Source organism: Panulirus ornatus, chromosome 55 (genome assembly GCF_036320965.1).
Source record: "Panulirus ornatus isolate Po-2019 chromosome 55, ASM3632096v1, whole genome shotgun sequence".
In the NCBI taxonomy this organism is placed as follows: Eukaryota; Metazoa; Arthropoda; class Malacostraca; order Decapoda; family Palinuridae; genus Panulirus; species Panulirus ornatus.
In genome coordinates this window covers 24,905,543-24,933,172 of record NC_092278.1, presented here as the reverse complement: position 1 = coordinate 24,933,172, position 27,630 = coordinate 24,905,543, and the positions used below count along the sequence as shown (strand labels likewise).

The 27,630-nt window shown below is 39.9% G+C and overlaps 1 protein-coding gene across 6 annotated transcripts in view; it reads right to left on the bottom strand.

Annotated features, from left to right (window-relative positions):
• Positions 1-2,947: 2,947 nt before the first annotated feature.
• Lmpt (four and a half LIM domains protein limpet) overlaps positions 2,948-27,630 on the bottom strand; it is a 316,740-nt gene continuing 292,057 nt past the window's right edge. For all 6 annotated transcript variants that reach the window (XM_071693229.1, XM_071693230.1, XM_071693232.1 and 3 more), the window contains 3 exons: positions 15,363-15,532; positions 10,482-10,668; positions 2,948-6,293 (listed from right to left, as the gene is read on the bottom strand). In XM_071693229.1, coding sequence (XP_071549330.1) covers positions 6,136-6,293; positions 10,482-10,668; positions 15,363-15,532 — 515 coding nt within the window. In that variant the 3' untranslated portion in view covers positions 2,948-6,135. The remainder of the gene's footprint in view (positions 6,294-10,481; positions 10,669-15,362; positions 15,533-27,630) is intronic.

The following is a 27,630-nucleotide window of genomic DNA, read 5'->3' as shown; positions in this document are numbered from 1 at the left end:
TTACCCCAGACACTTCACATGCCCTGATTCAATCCATAGACAGCACAGCGACCCCGGTATTCCACATTGCTCCAATTTAATCTATTCCTTGCACGCCTTTCACCCTCCTGCATGTTCAGGCCCTGATCACTCAAAGTCTTTTTCTCTCCATCTTTCCACCTCCAATTTGGTCTCCCACTTCTCGTTCCCTCCATCTCTGACACATATAACCTCTTTGTCAATCTTTCCTCACTCATTCTCTCCATGTGACCAAACCATTTCAAAACACCCTCTTCTGCTCTCAACCACACTGTTTTTACCACCACACATCTCTCTTACCCTTTCATTACTTACTCGATCAAACCACCTCACACCACATATTGTCCTCAAACATCTCATTTCCAGCACATCCACCCTCCTCCACACAACTCTATCTACAGCCCACACCTCGCAACCATATAACATTGTTGGAACCACTATTCCTTCAAACATACCCATTTTTGCTTTCCAAGATAACATTCTTGACTTCCACACATTTTTCAACACTACTAGACTTTTTGCCCCCTGCCTCACCTTATGATTCACTTACATTTCCATGGTTCCATCCGCTGCCAAATCCACTCCAAGATATCTAAAACACTTCACTTCCTCCAGTTTTTCTCCATTCAAACTTCCCGTCCTTCCCCTACATTTTCAAAGATGTTAAACTCCATCTTATTAAGTACTTTGTCATCTCTCCTTTGGCCTTGATTACCACCTGCAGACGTCTGGGCATGAAACTGGTAAGGTTCCTGAAGTATTCTAGATCCACAGGGTCTTGACCTCCTGAGGCACAACACTGATGAAGTGTTGCAGAACGCAGTTGCCAAATTGTGCATTCTAAGCACCAAGTGTGCTTAGAAATTTCATGTGTACGTACATTTTCTTGCCTCCTGGAAAAAATTCAGATTTTGTCCTCAGAAACATAAGACCCCACAACTTGAAGCACAGGTGAAAGAAATACAGCACCCAGAAGAAAAATTCCCAAATTGATGTGGCAGCCTGGAAGAGTAAAGAAAGAACATCTTTCCTCCAAGATAGCCTAGGAAACACTGAAGCAGGTTGCTGGTGCCCCAAACTGTTAGAAACACAAATCTCAGCAACCAGGTGTATAATGATTTCACCCTGAAAGCATAATATACTTGTACTCACAATAAACCTTAGCCATGTACCATCTTAAAAAAAATATAGGAAGGGGGAAAAAAAAAATTGACTCTGTATCTGTCTGGTAGTAAACTAAAGTGATAATACTCAGTATTCAAAGCATATCTAGAAAGGGTTATCTAAATTCTAGCCTGAGCCATCCTCCAGATTCATTATATATAATGAACTGCTCTCAAATTTCCTAAATTGTACTAACTTTCTTGTTGAGTGCATGTTATTCTTTACATCCTACGGGAAGTTTTACTACTGATACACAAGAAGAGGTATCTATACCTTCTTTTACATCCTACAAGGACTTGTACTACTGATATACAATGGAAAGTACCTATGTCTTCCTTGATATCCTACAAGAGCTATTACAACTGGCATATACAGGAAGGCATCTACACCTTCCTTTACATCTTAGAAGGGCTTTTATTGCTGATATACATAAGGAAGTACCTACATCCTCCTTATTCTTTAATATCTTACTTTTGCATGCATCAGAGGTACCAAAATTCTCTACTTCCAGCAAGAGCTTTTACCACTAATATACAATAAAGGGGTATCTTTGTCATTCCCTACATGTTATAGGGTCATTCACTACCAATATACATGGGGAGATACCTTCATCATCCTTTGCTGAGTATTTGGCCCAAGGCCATGTTATGGATGGCATATTATGTGCTTATTAATTGGCAGAAGTGATGCAGTCATAATTCATTTTGATGAGTCTGAGGTTTTCACAAGTTTTGTCATAACACAGGTGGAAGTTGAGCCCAGCAGGATTAGTACATATGGCACTGGAGTTTTGTACTGGAAAAGAAATATTAAAGTTGTCACTTAAAATCATCATTGTATTCTGGAAGACATATCATCCTAAACTCTCTTCTTACCAACTAACTTTTCTGAATCTCAATCTAACCTTGGCGTTTCTTTCCACAATATTCAAAATGTCTTAAATCTCTTTCATAGGCCCTTTTAATGCATTCTTCTCCAGCCTCCTCATCACCACTACCTTAATTTGTAACAATTCATCAATAACTTCCTGCTTCCCATTTTATATCATTTGGACTCACATTTCTAGTCCTAGACTATATAAAAAAGGGATTTAAACTAATTATTACTTTTGTATGATCAGATAAGCTCCACACAACTTTTTTAAGAAACATTACCAATTTCATCTACCCTGTCTCATCTTACTTTCTTCTTCCCTATCACAGAAGGGTGAGTGCGCAACCAATACAGTCGTTTTCAATCTTTCATCAAAATTCCAATACCTTTCTTTGTACAAGTCTCTGTGCTATGTAACAGGTCTGACTTCACACCCATTATCCCATTCCAGTTGTAGAGTTACATTGCCCATAAAGTCTTGCACATGCTTCCTAAATATAATGACTACCATTTTCTCACATTATTTATTCATTTGTCTAACATTCCATTTAGCCATATGAATCTGCATATCCTGTCATGAGGAACTGCAGCCACATCATTTGTATCTGAGGCCACTAGCATTTTTCGTAAATGTTTGCAGAACAGGGAAAATCTTCAGCCCCAATCCTGCTGGCTAGGAAAAGGGCAAGGATGCCCAATTCCCTGTAATTATGACAAAAATATAGGTAAGGGCATATGTATCACTGTCCATGAAATAGTTATGAAACACAATCATTTGATAGAAAATCATGTGTAGTTACTTGTGCAACTTGTACATGGCTATAATGAATTCTCACATAAATTATCAAGCTCTACTCATTGATCAAGAATATATGGATACACAAAGACAAGGCACTGTAACACATTTATTACAGAGACTTGGTTACATCAGCATTAGTATTATTGTGCACCAGCAAAGACCAGGCCAACATAAAGCTCACACAGATAGCACCTCTCACAGTGTCACTCCACAGGGTATAATACATGAGAAAATAGGAAATGTTTAAAGGATGAGAAACCTCAAGATGAGCGTTCCTATTTGCGAAGATCAAAGCAGAGAGATCTTTACACATGTCATGCACTAACCTGTGTAAAAATCTCATATAACCATGATGCAACATCAATTTTGAGTGTAATAGAAACAACTGATACATAAGTAACTAAAATGGAAGCTTTCACTAATGTTCATAATTGTTGGCTTCATCATGAATGCTAGTACAGTAACAGACAACAATGTACATTATATGAAATTACTGGAAATTATCATATATGGAGGGATCAGAGACCTACATCCTACCAGTATACGGGGTTGGTTTAAGGCCATAAAGTATATCGTGTTTCAAACCTCTCGTTAAAATATCCTGACTGATATTATATACCATATAATCATCAGTGCTACTGGTTCATGAAAGTTACTTGTAAAATAGTTGTTATCAATCTTACTACTGTGACTATCAAGTTTCATCAAAGGACCACACAAATATCAATGCTCATGTTATGATGATGAAACATTAACATATAAATCATATTCTAACCTTCAGATTATATTGTTTTCTGTTGTACTTAAATAACAGAACTGAAAAGATGCTGTGGTCACATAACAAGCTCAACACAAGTGTAACAACATAAAATGTATTCTATGCTGAACAAAAATAAACATTTAAAATTAGGGATGAGACTTGTAAGGCCATAACACAGAGTGATGAAATAATGAAGAAAGATATTAGCAAAACACTCCATATCTGGCAGGATTGATTAATTTTGATGAAATCATTCAAAACCAGTAAATAATAATAAAAAATATCAATGAAGAAATCGCACAGCGACAGAGCAGTGTTTAATCATTACCACACAACAGTAGTCTGATGAGTGATATTTCTGTTATCAAGCAAGCTAGGTATATTATCTCATTATATACAGAAACATACTTCAACTTAAAAAGACAGCAAACATTAATTTGTTCTTATAGGCCCAAATCCAAAGTGTTTTGAGACTGGGAATGCTGATTGGTATTTCATGCTGATTCTTTATCTAATGGTTTGTATTCATCAATCTGGGTAAAAATCTTCACAAAATACTTCAGTATTTATCAAACCTCAAAAACACCTGGCAAACAGAGCCAATGCATCTATAATTATCTATGCATAACTGTCAAGAATAAATCTATGCAATATACTACAGTATTAAGTTAGGGGTAATGCAAGTAAGGCAGCAGCGTGTTCGCAACCCTGCCACCTCCACCTCCTTGGTACGTAAAGCCAGGGAACCGAACACAGCCAGCAGAAGGTCACTTCTCTACAAATCTACAGTCCAGCCCAAAGTTAGGTCATAGTTCATCGTAAGAAAAATTACAAACAACAAAAATAAAGTGGATTGGAAAAATAATTCTTAAAAATCCACATTTTATTAAAACCCTGCATTGGCTTTGATTGAAAACTGACGTCTGGCTTAAATCGTGGATGCTTAACAGCTAAGGGCTTAGTGCTGGGATTCAGTGCTTTATGATTCTCATAAATTAGTTCTACAGCATGGGTGGGCAGCAGCTTCTAGTGACCCACAGAGCAACTTGTGCAAACAGCTCAACCATCATCTTGCTTAAGAATCTCAAACTGGCAGAGCTGTGAGGGGACATATGGGTGGTGCGTAATTCATTGGTGTAGCAGAAATTATAATTACTGCCTCACCATGATAATACATTTCTAAGTGTATTTTCCCACTCTTGAGGAATAAATACATTTTTAATTGCATTAATAGTTACATAAAGATAAAGTTGTAAACAAAGTCATAACAATGGCAGTGACAACCATCCTAAACAGTTTCAAGTACAGATAAGGCAACATGGTTAGTTTAATTCATGTTCTTAAGAACTGCATCTTCATTCTCCTAAATTGAATTATGGTCAAACATTCGATTAACAGATATTAAAACTAATTTACAGTATGCCAAAAGGTGGGTCCAAAACAATACATAACAGTGTGGAAAAAATATCCCCTCCTAATGCCATCTACAGACCTACAGTGGGATAAGCTCCACATGCCTAGGATAAGCTTTTAGAAAACAATTTCATGTATTTACATTGCATGGACTCCAAGTACAATACCTGAAATTTTACAAGAATTCATTTTCTACCATTCTACTTTAACACCACGAACACTCACGAGTGTAAAGTTTACCTTGGTAAGAAAATCTAATTCTGCACCTTATACCTAAAATGATGTCAAGATATATAAAATAACATTTATGCAATATACTTGTTACAACAGGCATTTTCATGGTACCATTCCAGGATGTAACTGAACAGGCTTTGACAGTTTGTCTCAGGAAAAGTAGATTAAGTTCTATACATCAACTGAGCAGGATCTGATCATCTGACCCAAATGAAAATTAAGATCAAATTTTACCCATCATCTGTCCAGAATTTGATTGTCTATTCCATGTGTAACATAAGACTGAATTTAATGAATCTACACCTGTGAATGTACCATACATTTGTAGGTCTCTCCCAAGTATGCAAGCAGAGGTTCCTTGATATTGTAAAGCTGCAGTACTCTGAAGCATGCAGGTCAGAAATGTGAAACATCACTTTGGCTAAGTTTATGTACTTCAGCAGAGTAGAGTCCTCTTCGTACATCTTACAGCCTCAGTGTTGTTTCGGGTCTCAAGCAAACGAAAACGAATTTAGGCACTTAAGAGCAGTGTCACCTTTATGAAAGATAGTCTTGTTTTTTGTGACATATCATCTATGAAAGGAAAGTCATACAGTATATAACATTTGTACAAATCTATAGACTCCCAATGAGGTTGATGTAAAGTTTCTTGAATGACTTTCACTATCAAAATAGATTCCACATATTTGTAATGTAACTTGTTAATTCGTAAAACAAAATACAAGCAAATGACTGCTTATTTTTGCACTGAAAAAATTCAAAAGTTATCAAAAGTCTTTTTCATTTATCTAAATTTTGGAATCATGGTCAACTCTCTTTATTTAACAAAACATAACCATGACAATAATTATGGCAACACTGCGAGAGGAGTCCTTTACATAAGTTTTTGCTTGGCGCATTCAGGACAGAGAATATCTGCCCCATCTGTGATGAAGCCCTTGCCCACCAGGGATCCCTTGCATACAGCGCAGATGAAGCAGTCGTTGTGCCAGTGCCTGTCCTCGAATGAGATGAAGCGGGTGCCGCCGATGCCTGTCAGGGAGACCCAGTATTGATTTCTTCTCTATCATACAGGAGTTATTAAAAGCACTTGACTACTTCTTTTAGTATAGTATTGTAAGTATGTTTCTGACACAATTAAAGAAAGACAGACTTTGGGTGAAGTGCTTGATAACTGCCTGGAAAAGATAGCCCTATCTTCACAAGGTTAAACAATCATCAAGCATTCATTACCTATCTATATATAAATTGACTGAATGAAAACCAACGTCTGGCTTAAATCATGCAAATAGTGTAAATCTTTACCATGCCTATCATGTAAACATTAAGAGAAACAATTCCTCTGCACCATATATGCCTTTACAAATGTTAACATTACAATTGCAGGGAAGTAAAAAAGGTAAAATCAAGCAAATCACAATGTTTCTGAAGTCATGCATGATTAAAACATACATTAATAAATCAAACGAGTCTTACATAAGAACTGAAAAAAAGAATGACATTTGAAAGAAATTTCATTATTCTCTTAACTAAAGCAGGTAAAACTTACAACACATTTATGAAGACATAAAAAGGTACAAAAATAAAGGAGAGTTAAACAAGAAACTCTCAAAATACTGACTGAGATTTTCTTATGCATTCAACAAAGGAAACTGAGTAATCTTTACTATATAAATGCATATGTTAACAAGGCATAATTTGCATACAAACCACTCTTATTGAATTGTGAATGCAAAGTATAACATGAACCATAAAGTAAGCATTGATAAAAGTAAGGAATGTTTTATTTCAACACTACTGTACAGTAATATGATGAAAAGAAAAAAATGAAGGACTGACGAAGCATTAAGGTGATATGCCATTAACTTGGGATATAAACAAAACCTCTTGCAGCTTACCAATGAAATCAATATTTCACTGTATCTAATATACTTCTGTAATGTGAGCATTTAATTCTGTTCCCCTTACCTTTATATAAGGGCACTATACATGCATTCTGCTATGCCCCAAGCACATGACCTTCCATTTTCTACCTGCTCTATGCTTGCAACAACTTCCTAATCTGCTCTCTTTAATGCTTCTCCCATTTCCTCTTATCCTCCTTACACTATTATGTCCTTGCAAGAAATTTTCTTATTCCCTAATGAAGTTCATCAATACTCTCTCACTCCTTATCTCATATTTTCTTCAATGAAATTCACCATACTCTCTTACTACATCTCTCATTTGCATCTCTTTTAGCTCTTATGCCTTTTCCTTGACACCATCCAAGTATTTCTCTTTTCTCTTTAATTAGCAATCCAACTTTCTCATCTGACCACACACTAACTTCTCCCATATGCCTACATCCCATGTTCCACATGCCTTATACTTCACCTGTACATGTAGATAGTGCTTCCCCAAAACCTTTTCGTTCCTCTACGAATTCCCTTGTTGCACTAACTCTTTCCCTATGCCACTCTTCACTCAATCTTTCTTTGTATCTATGTGCATACACAAACACACACACACATTCTTTTTAAGCTCATTTACTTTCACCTTCTTTCAAACACATTTCCTCTTTCCCTAAAACCATCAAAAATTTTCAAGCTTGCCTTCATTAAGAAATTAACAGACTTCCCAAATGCTGCCCCTCTTAGCACACTCACGTCCAACAAACTCTTTCTCATGCCTTTCCATCAGCATATAATCAATACAGCTCACTGACCTTCAACTCCATCACCAGTCCTCTTTTATCACAAAACTTCACATGTTATTCCTCATTTTCACCTGCAAGTACACCATGCCCCCTAATTATACTCTTAACTGTCACATCACCTACCCTCAGATCCCTTGCACCATCATTCAATCCTTTGCATCAAAACTTTCAAAGTATTTACTCACCTCCTCCCATAAAACACTCCTTTCACTACCAGGTGCATAAGCAATAACAATCACCTGGTAAGGTGTAAGGGAAAGGGGTAATTGAGAGGGTGGTGGTATGCACAGATGATCTAACTGGGGAGGATCAGTGTGGCTTCTGGAGTGGCAGAGGATGTGTGGAATACATGTTTGCTTTGAAGAATTTGTGCGAGCAATACTAAGATGAATCAGTTGGGTTGCAGATTACACAGCTCTGGTATTAATTTCCAGAGAGAAGCTACACAAACTGGTGACAGTTAAGAACTGTGTATAAAGGAGAAATCTGAAAGTAAATGGGAATTACAAGTGATGGGGTGTAACTGGGGATTGGAGACTGGAAGGTGTGAGAGTAAGCTTGAAAGGGAGAAGTAAAGCACATTAGATACCAGGGAGTGGAAGCGGCAAAGGATGGAACCATGGAGGCTGAAGTATGTCATGAGGTGGTGAGAAGGTTTAAGTCCTGGGTACATTAAGAAGTGGGTGGAGGAAGATGGGTATGTTTTCTGGATGTGAGTTTTGGGTCTTGAATGTGTCTGGGGTAAACCATGGAAAGGTTTGTGGGGCCTGGATGTGGATAGGAAGTTGTGGTTTTGGTGCATTACACATGACAGCTAGAGACTGAGTGTGAACAAATGTGGCTTTTCCTGTCCGTTTTCCTGGTGCTACCTTGCTGAAGTAGGGAGTAGCAATGCTGTTTCCTCTGGGGCAGGGTAGTGATAGCAATGGATGAAGACAAGCAAGTATGAATATGCACATGTGTATATATATTTATAAAAAAAAGCCACAATCATAACGCACAGTCTCTAGCTGCCATGTGTAATGCACCAAAACCACAGTTCCCTATCCACATCCAGGCCCCACAGACCTTTCCATGGTTTACCCAAGATGTTTTACATGCCCTGGTTCAGTCCATTGACAGCATGTTGACCCCAGTATACCACATCATTCCAATTTACTCTATTCCTTGCACGCCTCTCACCCTTCTGTATGTCTTTTTCTTTCTTTTAAATCTATAATTTTTGTGCCTCTGGTAGCACATGGATTACAGATACAGTTAACATAAAATAGAATAAAGAGAAAAACTTGACAAAAGCATGTATGTTTATATGAAGACTGAAACTGCATACAGGGTTATCAAAATGTGTACTAGAACAAAAACTTAACAAAACCAGATGAATTTAATGGGTTTATCTCTAAGCTTTTAATATGGCTGCAAGTACGCACACAAACTAAGAGGTTTCAGCTTGATACTCCTGACCAATGATAGGACAAACAGATGATCAGCACATCAATTTTGGTTGAAGTGTCTTTGACCACCGATGAAGGGTATAATGAATTCTTTCAAGCTCCAACCACATATAATTATGTACACTTAGCTTAAAGCTTTTGACCAACAGGCAAACAGATTGATGACAGGCACATGTTCATGCAAAAAAACAAACAAACAAAAAAAGCATGCAAACATATAAGTACACTTTTGGCTTTTGGACACTAACTGAGATGTTGAAGTGTTGGTTATTGACGGGTAGGTGAATGAACAGAAAAATAAATATTCTAACACTTTTCATCCATTATCTTTTACTCCAGGCATGAAAATAAGTAACTGATAAATTTTCTTTAATAGAATCATCATTCAGAGTTTTGAAAATTAAATCTGAAAACATCTGATTAATCAAAAATCTGTTTATTAGCTAATGCTGTACAATAACATTACTTCAACTCAACTTTTGTCCCTAACACAGGGATGCTTGGTAAAGTGCTAATGGCTACAGTAAGATCAAGAGTAATTATGATGGAAAATTTGAAAAATATGCAATCCACTTATACTTGGTACATCAAAACACTGAGACAGTAGCCAAATAAATGATGGTAACATTTGTTTTTAACCTAATTGAATAAAAACCAGATAATTCAAACTCCATGGGGTACATGAATAATGTGACTGTTCCTCCAGGGGATTAAAAAAAATTTCAAGTTAATTAAACTAAAAAAAGTAGAATGTAACAAGCATGAACTGCATGACAGAAGAAGAGGGCTGATGCAGTGTTCCCATAATCCCCTGACAATTTTCATTACAGAATACATCACAGTTACTACAATTACATATCACCATAGGTTTCTTGCTTACTCATCCTTTGTATCATACATCCAAAATATTAAAATTTCCAAGTTCTCTCTAGATATTCTGTTTTACAATAAAACCTCTAATTTGCATTAAAATATAGGTAATGAGTATGTAGTTGTTTTTTCTAGACTAAGAAACCAGAGTACAGAAAATCAAATTACATTCTTGACATAAAAATTTTGTCGGGAACTTACCAGTGATAGGCTTGGAGCAGGCAGTGCAGCGTTTCGCAAACAGCTCACCAAAGCAATCTGCGCAGTAAGGCTTGTCGTCCCTGGAGGTAAAGCGCTGCCCGGCCAGGGAAGTGTTGCAGTTGGTGCACGTGAAGCATTCTCGATGCCATGGGTCGTTCTTGTAAGTCACACCACCAGAGGTGATAATCTGCAAGAAACTATAGGTTAATGGCAATGATCACAAGAGTAGAGGCAGAAGAGTGACATAATAGGAGAAAAGTATAAAAGATGAAATGAACGTATAAAGAGACAAAGATAGATAGAAGGTATAAAAGACAGAAAAACTTAAAAGAGTAGTGGGAGAGAGAATAGAAAATATCCTTAGGTTAAGAGACTTTCCAAGCCACACATATAAGATGAAAGTACTTTAGCTTCACTGCCTTGTTCAGACTTTGTTCCAGACTATAAATCTTAAGGAAGTACAAAATACAATAGTATAAAGATCCTAAAATATGTGCAACTACATGATCAATGGTTGATGACTTTTTTTACCCACAATAAATAGTGGTTCCAACAATGTTGTATGGTTGCGAGGCATGGGCTATGGATAGAGTTGTGCGCAGGAGGATGGATGTGCTGGAAATGAGATGTTTGAGGACAATATGTGGTGTGAGGTGGTTTGATCGAGTAAGTAACGTAAGGGTAAGAGAGATGTGTGGAAATAAAAAGAGCGTGGTTGAGAGAGCAGAAGAGGGTGTTTTGAAATGGTTTGGGCACATGGAGAGAATGAGTGAGGAAAGATTGACCAAGAGGATATATGTGTCGGAGGTGGAGGGAACGAGGAGAAGAGGGAGACCAAATTGGAGGTGGAAAGATGGAGTGAAAAGGATTTTGTGTGATCGGGGCCTGAACATGCAGGAGGGTGAAAGGAGGGCAAGGAATAGAGTGAATTGGAGCGATGTGGTATACAGGGGTTGACGTGCTGTCAGTGGATTGAATCAAGGCATGTGAAGCGTCCGGGGTAAACCATGGAAAGCTGTGTAGGTATGTATATTTGCGTGTGTGGACGTGTGTATGTACATGTGTATGGGGGGGTTGGGCCATTTCTTTCGTCTGTTTCCTTGCGCTACCTCGCAACCGCGGGAGACAGCGACGAGGTATAAAAAAAAAAAAAAAAAAAAAAAAAAAAATTACAAGATCTCCTGTTACCCAAGCCAAAGAATGGCAGCGTCATATTTTTCATATAATTTTCCTAAGCAAGCCAGGATACTTGCCTAAAAAAGTAAACCAATACATCAGATACAGAAGTAGCATAAACTTTCAGCTGAAACTGCCCAAGATTTTGAGGGGGACTTAAAAAGTGTTTGTGTTTGATTGGTGACTGATAGCATTACCGCTTTAAATATGAAGGAAAACCAATCCATATATGGGGTATAAACCACTTTATTTCCCTTTACCTAGATAACTTGAGTTCCTCACCCATATGTGTTGGTCAGTGGCACTACAAACATGACAATGCAAGCAGATCTTCAGGTGCAACACAATGAACTTGACTATTATGATGGTGTGTGTGTGTGTGTGTGATTACCACCAATGCACATCTTTCATTTCACAGGAGGTGACTAATGGGCAGGAGTAGAAGGCCAGAGATCCACCCTTTATGTATTATCACTTTCCAAACACAAGACCAGAAAGAAGAGGATAGTGAGGATTTATCTTTGAAGGCTTAGGCTGAGGCGTCCAAATGTGTACAGTAGCAACCATGGTAAAAAGAAGGGAGAGCTACAGTGGGATGATGACAGAAACCTGAGTGTTCTGACTCTGAAAAAAACAAGCTTGAAGGGTGTAGAATGCTGAGAGATTAAGTGGGGAGTTATAGAGAGGAAAAGAACAAAATTGGATGGCTTTTCTGATGAAGCATGTACTCTGGGAATGTTAAAGAGTGCAAGTGAGTTCATGACTAATGTGGGTTTGAAAGAAAATAAGCTATGAGAGGTGAGGGATTGTTCGAGCTTAAGTAACTAGTAGCGAGATGAGTGAGGAAGTAAGTGGTTTGTTAAAGAAGTTAAGTAAGTGTTTTGGCAGTTTTGAAGCAAGGGACTATGTATTAGAGTAAGGCAACTTGAATGCAAGGGTAGGTGATGTGATATCTGATAGGGCAAGGGATCCCTGTCACACATCTAAAAGGAAAAGCCTGTAGAATTGTTTGCTGCAACAGGAACAGTGATTTAGAAAAAAAAATCATTTATATGTCAGTGAGTAGGGTTCATAAAACTAGGCATTATTGGATTATAAACTAACTGTCAGTCAAGTGAAGGGTTGGATTTAAAAGCACGGGCAGGGATGATAAGTGGACTATCTGATCATTTCTTGGTGAAGGAAAGAGTGAAAGTCTGTGGTATGTTTAGGGAAGGATGAAATTACATACATGTGAAAGAAGCTGTAGAAATGCATGAACTTGAAGTGACCTGTGTGGAGATATACTATGAAAGGTTGAGTGAAGAGTGGCACATGGTAAGGACATGTGAAACAAGGAGAATAAAAGGTATTTAGAGAAGTGTTTTGATGTGTCAGTGAGTAACTAGGGTGTGGACATATGAGAAAGAATAGTGAGTGGGGAAAGAGGAAGTTAAATTGCTTGCAAAGAAAATCAAGCAATGTTCTAATTGTGACATAGGCTACAAGTCTGTTGTTGCTTGAATAGTGTTTTAGTGTTATAGTGTGAAAAGTATTTCAATTGTATATGAAAAGACTGTAACACTGTGGTCTGGATCAGGTGATGGGAGGTCATGTATGAAGAGACTGAAGAATAATATAGAAAGCAGTGTTCTCTAAGGGATTCCTCTGCAGAGCTTGAAGTTTCTAGAGGCAAAGTCTCTGTTAATGACCCTGGCTCGATAGCCAGCAAAGAAGCTGGCTAGCCATTTCATGTTATTTTTCGCATAAGATAATGTCCAAGTATTTTTCTGTGTGAGGATGTGATTGGGGATGGACTTGAAGGTTCTGATATCTATTACAACTAATACCACATGACAGATGGGGTTCTAACAGGCTGAAGCCATCCAGGATGTGCTGTATTAGGTGTCTGTGTCATGTGGTAACAGAGTGACTTACCCTGTAATCATGCCCTGAGGATGATAGTGGAATGTTTCGAGTGAATCTGTTGTATGAACTAGTCTCTCCAAAAGCTTGGATACTGATGACAGCAATGATACAGGATGATAAGAGGAAGGGTGGTATGAAGGTTCCAGGACAGCTACTTTGATGTCAAGTTTATGGACATCTGAGATTTTGCTGAGCAATCAGGTGTGGTAGAAGATATCTACAAGAGTTTGGATTACAAATGGGCTGAAGTTTTTCATCTGGAAATCTGATATGTTGTCATGGCCTTCTGAAGGGGAATTCCCAAAGGATTTAATGAAGTTGCGAACAACAGTGGGAATGATGAAAGGGTTGACAAACGTGTGTCATGGTGGCATATGCGTAGTTTTTCATAGATGTCCTGTATAGAGATGTAATTGGTTTGTAACTGATTTTTGAGTAGTGTTTTAGGAATGTCTCTTTGTTCTTTAGCAGGAAAGATGTTTTGGGTTAGAAGAGCTTATATGTAAGGGCTGGGGTGTTGTGGAAGACGTGGATTTTTCTCATTATTCACCAAAGTTAGTTGCTGTTTGTTTTGTGGATCACAGTGCTGAGAAAGTAGTGCCAGTCTCCCATTTGCTTTTTAAGGATTAAGTAGTTGTTGTTGTTTAAGGTATGGATTTGTTTCACAGACTCATTAAGAACTATGGCATGTTCCTTTAGCTATTATGAGGTGTGCAAGTTGTGGGGAGAAGTTTGGGTTACACTGGTTCCTCTGTTATTGTATATCTTACTGCTAACTTGATTGATGGCATTACTAACATATGAGATGGAATTGCCTAGGGACAGGAAATTAGCTCATATGAAATAGTGGATACTGTATATAAAACCCTTTCCCTGAACCCTCCTGTTCCAAGATTCCCTTCTACTGAAATCCTGCAGTTACTTGCCACATCCACCAAGCAGGACCACAAGTCAAAACATGAGGTGAGGCATGTGTATCTTTAAGGGGTAAATATTGGACTGGTGAGGAGGAGTAAGTGGTCTGTGCCTTCAGTGTGGAAGTCACATTTTGAGCAGGAGGGGGTTTTGTGATATGATAAACTTATGTGTAGAATGCTGGAGAGATGGGTGGAGTCCAATATTCAGATGGGAAAGGCTAACGCATACATGTCTTGGATTTGTGATTTCAGATGGGTATACTGTTTGTTGGAATGACGTGGAAGAATGGTTTGACAAGGCATTCGTTTAGTGCTTATCAGGTCATTGCAGCATGTATGTGTTTTTTAATTTTTGTGTAGGAGGGAGAGGGAGGGGGGGGGGGGGGGAAGACGTGAGCATAGGATATCAAATTCTGAAGAAAGTGAGTTTTAATTTTTACTTGAGGGACGTTGTTTGTTTATAGAGTAGTTCTGAAAGGAATGAATGATCCAGTGGCATTACAAGGAAATGGTGAGTAGCAAGCATATTAACCCTAAAGCTGTAAGAATAGTCAATCAACAATATGCAGTTCAGTTATAATTGTCGTTAAAGATTTTCTGGTTCCTTTTCTCTTTATGAATTCTCAGTCAATGTTTCGTTCCATTAATTATCCATTCATGTCACCAGCGTTCTGATAAAGCTCGAAAATGCCACATCTCTCTCTCTCTCTCTCTCTCTCTCTCTCTCCCTAACCAAAACATCAACGACTGATAATCTTGTTAGTTTGAGAATATGAAAACAATCACTGTAGTATTATTGCTTCCCTTCTGGTGGTATCATAATTATTGGTATTAATGAGTATGATAAAAACATCACACAACAGGGGGTCCATCTCATTACCTTGTTACACTTGACACAGCGAGTGGCAAACTTCTCCTCGTAACAAGAAGCGCAGTAGATCTCCTGGTCCCGAGGGATGAAGCTCTTGGTGCCAATAGGAGTCTTGCACACGCAGCAGCAGAAACACTTCTCATGCCACTGACGTGCCTTGTACTCCATCTTCTTGTTACCTGATGACAGGAGACACTTGATCACAATTTATACATAACAACACGTCACAAAGCAGAGGATCATATCATGAAGCACATCATGGTATTTCAAACCAAGAAATTAAAAATAACAAAAGGAAACGAAAAGGACACATGGATATTCAGGCAAGACTTAAACAATAATACAGGATGCAAAACTAATCACAATCAAATAATTTGTACAAAGAATATGAAACATTACAAAATAAATGGAAGACTGTAAACAAAGTTTTCAAGAACGAATAAAATGGAAAGAAACTTCAGAGACAAAATAATTAATAAAGACAAAATCTATAGGAAAAGAGGATAAAACACTAGGGAAAACATTGAAAATAACGAGTTCCAGAAAGAATGAACAAGTAGGAAGTGGAAGCAGAACACTAGCAGGTTAAACTGGGTCAGCTGAGGCCTACCACGACAGCTTAGGTAAGAGGAAAGTGTGGATGTTCTGCTGAGACAGACAGGCAGTCTGTCTATAGCTATGTACACAACTGTCTATAGCTATGTTCACAACTGTCTATAGCTATGTACACAACTGTCTATAGCTATGTACATAACTGTCTATAGCTATGTACATGAGACAAAAGATATACAATAATTACTTTTCAATATCATCCTTAAAAGTTGTAGTAAAGATGACAGTTTCACTTATTCCACTATTATAACAGTCTTCAACGATCAAGTTTAACAATGACTGTGGATATAGACGCAATCGCGTCAAAAATAATTAGAGAGAAGATCCCAAACAGGATGTACAAACCAAACCCTAAAACTAACACAAGATGACACATGTGATGTTTTCTGTTACTTACTTCCCAAGATAACATAATCATTAGTCCTCATACAATAAATATGTGTATGTGACATCACAGGTAATTACTATGTTCAAATGAGGAGTAAAATACTGTAAACCCTACTGCTTACATAAGCAGTAGGGTTTACAGTAGTTTACAAGGTCAGACCGGCGAATCATTTTCAAATACCAATAACAATCAAGATTAGGATACAATCAAATTAATCATGATGACAATCAAGATTAGAATATAATCAAACTAATCATGATTGGATTATAATCAAACTAATCCCTCGTGCTTCAGTATAACAAACACACACATATACCCCAGGTTCTGTCCGTCATGCAACATTAGTGCAACGAACATCACATCAATAATAAAGGAAGGAATGAGACAGTGCTAAAGCTTGGGTGGCTGGTAAACTCCAAACCTCGATGTCTTTAAGAAAGAGGATCATGACCTGACCCCCGGGGTTTGACCAACCAGAGAGAGAGAGAGAGAGAGAGAGAGAGAGAGAGAGAGAGAGAGAGAGAGAGAGAGAGAGAGAGAGAGTCAATATTAAACAAGACACCACCTTACACAACATACAGTAAACTAGTTGACTTTCCACTTGTCAAGTTACCTGGTGTGTGTGGTAACAGTGCGTCAAGTCACTTGGTGTGGTAATGGTGGTGTATCAGGTCACGTGGTGTGTCACCTCATTGTGGTGGTGGTGGTAGTGGTGCGTCAGTGTGGTGGTGGTGGTAATGGTGTCAGTATGGTGGTGGTGGTAGTGGTGCGTCAGTGTGGTGGTGGTGGTAATGGTGTCAGTGTGGTGGTGGTGGTAGTGGTGCGTCAGTGTGGTGGTGGTGGTAATGGTGTCAGTATGGTGGTGGTGGTAGTGGTGTGTCAAGTGTGGTGGTGGTGGTAATGGTGTCAGTGTGGTGGTGGTGGTAGTGGTGCGTCAGTGTGGTGGTGGTGGTAATGGTGTCAGTATGGTGGTGGTGGTAATGGTGTCAGTATGGTGGTGGTGGTGGTAGTGGTGTGTCAAGTGTGGTGGTGGTGGTAATGGTGTCAGTATGGTGGTGGTGGTAATGGTGTCAGTATGGTGGTGGTGGTAATGGTGTCAGTGTGGTGGTGGTGGTGGTAGTGGTGTGTCAGTGTGGTGGTGGTGGTAATGGTGTCAGTATGGTGGTGGTGGTAATGGTGTCAGTGTGGTGGTGGTGGTGGTAGTGGTGTGTCAGTGTGGTGGTGGTGGTAATGGTGTCAGTATGGTGGTGGTGGTAATGGTGTCAGTGTGGTGGTGGTGGTAATGGTGTCAGTGTGGTGGTGGTGGTAGTGGTGCGTCAGTGTGGTGGTGGTGGTAATGGTGTCAGTGTGGTGGTGGTGGTAGTGGTGCGTCAGTGTGGTGGTGGTGGTAATGGTGTCAGTATGGTGGTGGTGGTAGTGGTGTCAGTGTGGTGGTGGTGGTAATGGTGTCAGTATGGTGGTGGTGGTAATGGTGTCAGTGTGGTGGTGGTGGTAATGGTGTCAGTGTGGTGGTGGTGGTGGTGGTAGTGGTGTGTCAGTGTGGTGTCACCTCAGTGTGGTGGTGGTGGCAGTGGTGTGTCAGTGTGGTGTCACCACTGTGGTGGTGGTTGTGGTGGTGTGTCATCTCAGTGTGGTGGTGGTTGTGGTAATGTGTCATCTCAGTGTGGTGGTGGTTGTGGTGTGGTGGTAGTGAGAGAGGATGCCGCTGGTCTGGTGGATGATGGCAGTAGAGCTGTTAAATAATGCACACTGGGGCTCCACACGACCACCTCTCTCTCTCTCTCTCTCTCTCTCTCTCTCTCTCTCTCTCTCTCTCTCTCTCTCTCTTCGTTTGTGGAGGGAGTGGTCTCTGTGTAGGTATATGTGCGTATCTAACAAGTGTATGTACGTAATGATATACGTCTGTGTACTGTTTGTGTGTATGTTGCCAAACTGCCGTGGCCACCTGGCAGGGTCGTGGCCACCTGGCAGGGTCGAGTCCCTCAGTGTCTGAGCGGAAAAAGAACAAGATTCACAAGCAGGTTGTTGCTGTCATGTTGCCATCATCCCCCTCCTCCTACCACAACTCCAGCCTCCAAGCTGCAGGACTCCCATAAAAGAGGTCTTACAGTTGTATAATAATAATAATAATAATAATAATAATAATAATAATAATAATAATAATAATAATAACATGTGTTTGTGAGTATGTATCGTCATACCTAGGCATGTATGCGTGTGTATGAAGCAGGTTTCGAGGGTCAGTGACCTTCCCTGGTCAGCTGTGGGGTCAGACAGATGCTACCACACCTGTCTTCACTCAGTTACCACCTGAACATACACACACCACCACACACCGTTACTACAGTTACCACCTGACATACACACACCACCACACACCGTTACTACAGTTACCACCTGAACATACACACACCACCACACACCGTTACCACAGTTACCACCTGAACATACACCACCACAAATCGTTACTACAGTTACCTCTATAGTGAACTTCTTCTAATGCTGCCTCTGCTCTTCCTTGATTAAGTAAGATATTATCTTTATCATAACTTTTACGATAATGCTGCTACTACCATGTGGACTATCATTTTTACAAGTATTGCTAAAATCATTACTACTACTACTACTACAAATACTACTACCGACGATTATCATTTTGTAACAATTCAGAGTTTGAATTCGGAAGGCTTATGTTCCAGGTTCAGATATAACCAATGCTATTTGTGCGAGTTTGATCCCATGATATACTGACAACACATGACACTATGTGTGAGAGTTTGGTTTTGTCGTTTATAAAATTCCCTTAACTTTGAATAGATGTGTGAGGTGGTGTACTTCTCTTAGATATATATTCCCTATCATCCAGAGAGAGAGAGAGAGAGAGAGAGAGAGAGAGATTCCCCTTCTGTAAATTTTTTAGTTGTGTTCAGGGTTGTGGGTCGAGCCGCCGCACCGGGTTATTATAAAGATCACCTTACACAGTAGGGTAGGGTACAGTACACACCCGCCTTCCATCCTTACATAAGCCGCCGGGAAACTTGGCTCTGAGCCAGACTCTTAGCCATACTTCAGGGAGTCTGTTAAAACCCTCCATTACCTACAAATAATGGCAGTCCCCCTCAATACTGAGGTAAACCATCATCAAATCTGTTCTGATTTACCTTACCAGATGGAACCATCTAGTTTTTGGCTGTGCACATCCTAATTTTTGGTTCCCATCAAAACTACCTCTATTGTAATAATTCTAAATGGTGGGTTAACAGAGAAGTTGTCAGGTTATCCTTGAATTACATATTTTCTTGTTATAATCCTAAAGTTCAGTGAGCGTGCGCAAATCGCGTTTCATTACGACGTCATGAGCCATCTTCACTCTTTGACAATGTAAACAAAGTGATGTTGAACGGACCAACGGTATACCTGCTGTGACAAGTCGGTCGGTCAGACCAAATATAAGAGAAAGTCAATATCATCTTGTACAGTTACAGGACAGATTGCTGCACCTCATTCAGTAACAAATCTCAGATTCCATGACTTACGTTCGCTACGAGGAGCAATAATATTACTTCACTAATACCGTTATGACATGTTCTACTACAGTAACAACATACACTTGATGATCCACTGCAAACACAACCCCTCACGTCCACAAGCCTCACCAACAACACTGCAGTCAACATGCCACGTACGCAAGTCGTTATGTGATCTACAATCAACAAGGTAATCTGTCTTCATCAGCTGGGGATCAGCACGATGCTGGCCATACGTGTATATACATACATACATACATACATACATACATATACATACATACATACATATACATACATATACATACATACATACACCCGCTACCTGTTTAATGACACGATTCCCCTTTTTTCATATCACGTGAATAATAAGAGAGGCTTCATAAACTCTGGCTTTTCTGTCAAAGTGTAAACCTTAATAATATTAATAATAATATTAACTGTACACTGACGTAGCCTCGTCTTGAAGCATGTGAAGGCTCGGGTTATACCGTTGCTATACATTAATAGTAATAAAACTACTGGTATAACTAGGACGACCAATGCTTACTATTACCGGCTCTCAAACTCTCCATACAAACACGACTTTCAGCCGTGACATATGTCTCTTCTACCATCATGGCATCTCATGAAGAGAAAACGTAAATACGTAAGAATAATGGTAATATTCCATCACCATCTCTCCTTATATTTCTTCTATCTCTATTGCTCTTCATCCCAGTTATTTTCTTCCCCGCTCAGACATAACCTCCGTCCCTCCTCCACCTTCACCTAACACAATGGAAGGTTGTGGGGGCGTGGGAACATACCCAGCCGCCCCTGGGAAACGTTGATGTAACAAATGATCCAAGATCAATGTTCACTTGACCATCCCTGGTCACACACTGTAGCCAGACCTGCACAACTCCGAAATACAAGAATTATAATTTATACAGCACGAGGTATACTATACACAACTATACAGATCGAGGTATACACAACTATACAGCACGAGGTATACACTAATGAAAAAAAAAAAACACATTTTGAGTTCTGTTCATCATTACAAATGTAAGATTTGATCTTCACAGTAGTACTGATGTATGTGTTACGTTCATTACAAATGTAAGCTTTGATCTTCACAACAGATGAGGGTCACCCGCTGGTAACACTGAAGGTGGGTTAACAGTGAGACTAAAGTTTATCGTTCTTTTTGTTGTTTCGTTTGTGTTACTCTCACTCACTCTCTTACTCTACTTTATGGAAGAATACGTCTCTCTCTCTCTCTCTCTCTCTCTCTCTCTCTCTCTCTCCTGCAATGATTCATATCAAGCCTACATCCATTTGATTAAATTGCACTACACCTCCAAACAAGATAATGAAATTATATATTCAATATATATATATATATATATATATATATATATATATATATATATATATATATATATATATATATCTTTTCTTTCTTTTAAACTATTCGCCATTTCCCGCGTAAGCGAGGTAGCGTTAAGAACAGAGGACTGGGCCTTTTTTGGAATATCCTCACCTGGCCCCCTCTATTCCTTCTTTGGAAAAAAAAAAAAAAAAAAAACAAGAGGGGAGGATTTCCAGCCCCCCGCTCCCTCCCCTTTTAGTCGCCTTCTACGACACGCAGGGAATACGTGGGAAGTATTCTTAATCCCCTATCCCCAGGGATATATATATATATATATATATATATATATATATATATATATATATATATATATATATATATATATATATATATATATATTGTAAAGGATCACAATTTTGCGCGTGATCAAGATATTCCTATGAGTCCACGGGGAAAATGAAACACGAAAAGTTCCCAGGTGCACTTTCGTGTAATAATCACATCATCAGGGGAGACACAAGAGAGGAATATAACAGTCAGTTGATATACATCGAAGAGACGAAGCTAGGACGCCATTTGGTAAACATGTGATTGTCCAAAACATGTCTTGGACAATCACATGTTTACCAAATGGAGTCCTAGCTACGTCTCTTTGTGGTATATCAACTGACTGTTATATTTCCAGTGCTCCTTGTTGAACATAAATAAACTGTAGTTTCAGTTCTCGATCACATAATACCGAACGAGCGACAGAAGCGCCACAGGCAGAAGGCGGGATTAACGGGAACCAATTACTAAGTCTACCCTCCAATCTCGGGTCATTATTTCGTTTCATATTCACGCTGCGTTAACGGGAGGTTCACTCTATATTTACAGGAAGAAGGAGGGATTTTGTGGGAATTGGAGAGGCTAAAGATCCCGGAACAGCTCCCAACTCTCTGGGACTTCGCTAATGGCCAATACGTCCTGAAGAAATCCTCGCGCCACAGAATTTCAAACGCTTCAGCTAAACTGGTTGTATCGCCCAGGGGTAGCGAGGTCGCTGATTGGTTCCGGCTCAGCTTCACCTGAACGGAGGTGCTAATTGGCTGTCACGAACTATCGTCTCGTTTCTGGTCACACGAGAGAGAGAGAGAGAGAGAGAGAGAGAGAGAGAGAGAGAGAGAGAGAGAGAGAGAGAGTCTGGCAGCGTCTTCTTCTCAGACTCCTAAAGACTGTCACCAGACACAAGGGTTCGCCTGGCAACTTGATCCGGTATTAAGACATAAGTAGGGGAGGCCAGACAACTCTCGGCTTACCTGAGACCTGATGCAGGGAGAGAGAGAGAGAGAGAGAGAGAGAGAGAGAGAGAGAGAGAGAGAGAGAGAGAGAGAGAGAGAGAGAGAGAGAGAGAGAGAGAGAGAGAGAGACCCAAGGTCCGAGCGTGGAGGGTCTGGGCTTAACACTATAATACCATGATACAATCCCTGTAACAGCGGAGCTACACGAACACAGCAGGACACAGCCCCCCACCTCTCCCCCGCGATGGTAAACAGACTGACACACAGCTTGCAGGATCAGTAAGCTTGAAGGAAATGTTTACATGAGAGTCATCAACAACAACAACGTGTATATCTTCACTTGCGTAGTAAAGACAAATTATGATAAACTTAAGCTGCAGCCTCTCGACTTCCCACGCGGTGTTTGTCATTCCTGTTATTGAAGAATAATACAAATATTGCTCACTTAATTATATATTGGAGGTGGGTGGGGTCTAACTACATATTGGAGGTGGGTGGGGTCTAACTACATATTGGAGGTGGGTGGGGTCTAACTACATATTGGAGGTGGGTGGGGTCTAACTACATATTGGAGGTGGGTGGGGTCTAACTGCATATTGGAGGTGGGTGGGGTCTCACTACATATTGGAGGTGGGGTCTAACTAAACTCAACTCTACAGGCAGTATCACAGCCTTGCTTCTGAATGAAATGTTTCTGTTAATAAATCTTAACATCCAATTTGCTTTCTTGTCAACTTCGGTACAATGTTTCGCGAAGCTACAGTTGATGATATAGATAAAGTAATATAGTTTACCTTCACGTCATGCAAGACCACACACCTACTGCTGCCATGCACGACCACACACCTACTACTGTCATGCACAACCACAGACCTACAAACATCCCGGACCAGGAGGGCACGACCCTACACCAGGATGACGACCTGGTCTTAGCCCTGACCCTCCCGAGGTCAAGGTCAGAAGCAACATTTCTTAACTTGCTAAGAGCAACAAACAGTTGACCTTCTCGTTAAGATATTTTAGAAGTGTTCAAGATATGCCTAACTAATGTAAACAATACAATGAGGTTAAGAATGAACGCACTCATAATGATACAATAATACTAACATACAAAATCGAAAGTAAAATGAATTATACAACTGCTGACTTGACCTTATACTTCATTATACATGAAAGCTCTCCAGACATGTATGGCATGAAATGTATACATGATTCCTCTCTCAATATATCATCATCCACGAGATGAACACGAGAAAAACATCTCAACACCAAAACTTTATGATACACTGGCCAATCAAAATGTTTGGCGACAATGGCAGACCAAAACATGTAATCATATATATATATATAATATATATATATATATAATTGAGTGGGAGAAGTATAAAAGAAAGAGACAGGAGGTCAAGAGAAAGGTGCAAGAGGTGAAAAAAAGGGCAAATGAGAGTTGGGGTGAGAGACTATCAGTAAATTTTAGGGAGAATAAAAAGATGTTCTGGAAGGAGGTAAATAGGGTGCGTAAGACAAGGGAGCAAATAGGAACTTCAGTGAAGGGCGTAAATGGGGAGGTGATAACAAGTAGCGGTGATGTGAGAAGGAGATGGAATGAGTATTTTGAAGGTTTGTTGAATGTGTCTGATGACAGAGTGGCAGATATAGGGTGTTTTGGTCGAGGTGGTGTGCAAAGTGAGACGGTTAGGGAAAATGATTTGGTAAACAGAGAAGAGGTAGTAAAAGCTTTGCGGAAGATGAAAGCCGGCAAGGCAGCAGGTTTGGATGGTATTGCAGTGGAATTTATTAAAAAAGGGGGTGACTGTATTGTTGACTGGTTGGTAAGGTTATTTAATGTATGTATGACTCATGGTGAGGTGCCTGAGGATTGGCGGAATGCGTGCATAGTGCCATTGTACAAAGGCAAAGGGGATAAGAGTGAGTGCTCAAATTACAGAGGTATAAGTTTGTTGAGTATTCCTGGTAAATTATATGGGAGGGTATTGATTGAGAGGGTGAAGGCATGTACAGAGCATCAGATTGGGGAAGAGCAGTGCGGTTTCAGAAGTGGTAGAGGATGTGTGGATCAGGTGTTTGCTTTGAAGAATGTATGTGAGAAATACTTAGAAAAGCAAATGGATTTGTATGTAGCATTTATGGATCTGGAGAAGGCATATGATAGAGTTGATAGAGATGCTCTGTGGAAGGTATTAAGAATATATGGTGTTGGAGGCAAGTTGTTAGAAGCAGTGAAAAGTTTTTATCGAGGATGTAAGGCATGTGTACGTGTAGGAAGAGAGGAAAGTGATTGGTTCTCAGTGAATGTAGGTTTGCGGCAGGGGTGTGTGATGTCTCCATGGTTGTTTAATTTGTTTATGGATGGGGTTGTAAGGGAGGTAAATGCAAGAGTCCTGGAAAGAGGGGCAAGTATGAAGTATGTTGGGGATGAGAGAGCTTGGGAAGTGAGTCAGTTGTTGTTCGCTGATGATACAGCGCTGGTGGCTGATTCATGTGAGAAACTGCAGAAGCTGGTGACTGAGTTTGGTAAAGTGTGTGGAAGAAGAAAGTTGAGAGTAAATGTGAATAAGAGCAAGGTTATTAGGTACAGTAGGGGTGAGGGTCAAGTCAATTGGGAGGTGAGTTTGAATGGGGAAAAACTGGAGGAAGTGAAGTGTTTTAGATATCTGGGAGTGGATCTGTCAGCGGATGGAACCATGGAAGCGGAAGTGGATCATAGGGTGGGGGAGGGGGCGAAAATTTTGGGAGCCTTGAAAAATGTGTGGAAGTCGAGAACATTATCTCGGAAAGCAAAAATGGGTATGTTTGAGGGAATAGTGGTTCCAACAATGTTGTATGGTTGCGAGGCGTGGGCTATGGATAGAGATGTGCGCAGGAGGATGGATGTGCTGGAAATGAGATGTTTGAGGACAATGTGTGGTGTGAGGTGGTTTGATCGAGTAAGTAACGTAAGGGTAAGAGAGATGTGTGGAAATAAAAAGAGCGTGGTTGAGAGAGCAGAAGAGGGTGTTTTGAAATGGTTTGGGCACATGGAGAGAATGAGTGAGGAGAGATTGACCAAGAGGATATATGTGTCGGAGGTGGAGGGAACGAGGAGAAGAGGGAGACCAAATTGGAGGTGGAAAGATGGAGTGAAAAAGATTTTGTGTGATCGGGGCCTGAACATGCAGGAGGGTGAAAGGAGGGCAAGGAATAGAGTGAATTGGAGTCATGTGGTATACAGGGGTTGACGTGCTGTCAGTGGATTGAATCAAGGCATGTGAAGCGTCCGGGGTAAACCATGGAAAGCTGTGTAGGTATGTATATTTGCGTGTGTGGACGTGTGTATGTACATGTGTATGGGGGGGGGGGGTTGGGCCATTTCTTTCGTCTGTTTCCTTGCGCTACCTCGCAAACGCGGGAGACAGCGACAAAGTATAAAAAAAAAAAAAAAAAAAAAAAAAAAAAAAATATATATATATATATATATATATATATATATATATATATATATATATATATATATATATATGACTGGAAGTGCAGGAGGTGTACAGTGGAGAACGTGAGGAACATGCTAAATATAACATCAAACAAGGTACACAGGGAAGCCAACCAGATGGTTAGGGCAACACTTACAGAAAAGGTAGCGCGGATCGAATCCCATGATGCGCATGCGCATTGACGTCCACTTCCCTTCATGCACACTTGCGCAGTTGCTTTACAGTGTGCGCTCCTGGGCTGCCTCACACTGCCCTCCAAGGCTTCTTTGTGTGTGTGTACAACTTCTCAAATGTCTTCCGAGTGGAATTTCAGTCATGTGTAGGGTGACCCGGAGCCAGACTGTCTCGTATGGAGAAAGTCTTGTGTTTCACAACATCATGTTGGTCAACAATCTCATATGTTCATGAAACTGGGTTTTATACAGACTTACACATACCACATATAACTGTTTAGTTATCTGTACGAGTCATACACAAACCGCAGTATTAGCTTTTAATGAAAACCGATATTTTATGTAATTCAATTAATTCTATTTAACTTCTGTCCATCACTAACATGGTTGTCTGTCCTTCCTGTAAAATACGTGACATATCACCGTAGCGTCCAGCCAGCCATCACACTCACCAGCAGAGATACAGCTAAAAATAGCGTCACAAAACGATTATACTTGACAATATGAACGACAGCAATTCATGGTTTGGGTAACATCACAACACATACTATTCTTTCTTCATTCTGTTATATTGCAAGTTATTTTTTCTGATTTCCAATAGTGAATTATCTTTCTGAACATTTCCCTCGGTGCAGTAAGTCTGAACATTTCCTACATTATGTTTGAACATTTCCAAGAGTGCATTAACTCAGAATATTAATCCGTATTTTTAAATTTCATCCAAAATTTAATTTAATACAATGAAATATAACTGGCAACATCTGTGTTTTCGCTTCATTTGTCAATTCTTCTGCTCTACCTCCCATGTATCAATATCTGGCTCATAATGAAATATATTTCTCTTTACGTCAAATATTAACTTTATATAATATCTTCATACTTTCCATATTTGTTATTATATCTTTATCATCAACTGCTTCTCCATATTTACTAACCACTTTATCTATTTATTTATTTATCATATACACACATGTACGTAGCTCCGCTGCTACACTCAAGTGTCATCACTTTCTTACGAGCTGTCGTAACTCAGTGGGTCACACTGGTGGTCGTAACTCAGTGGGTCTCAGTGGTGGTCGTAACTCAGTGGGTCTCACTGGTGGTCGTAACTCAGTGGGTCACACTGGTGGTCGTAACTCAGTGGGTCTCAGTGGTGGTCGTAACTCAGTGGGTCTCACTGGTGGTCGTAACTCAGTGGGTCACACTGGTGGTCGTAACTCAGTGGGTCTCACTGGTGGTCGTAACTCAGTGGGTCTCACTGGTGGTCGTAACTCAGTGGGTCTCACTGGTAGTCGTAACTCAGTGGGTCTCACTGGTGGTCGTAACTCAGTGGGTCTCACTGGTGGTCGTAACTCAGTGGGTCTCACTGGTGGTCGTAACTCAGTGGGTCTCAGTGGTGGTCGTAACTCAGTGGGTCTCACTGGTGGTCGTAACTCAGTGGGTCTCAGT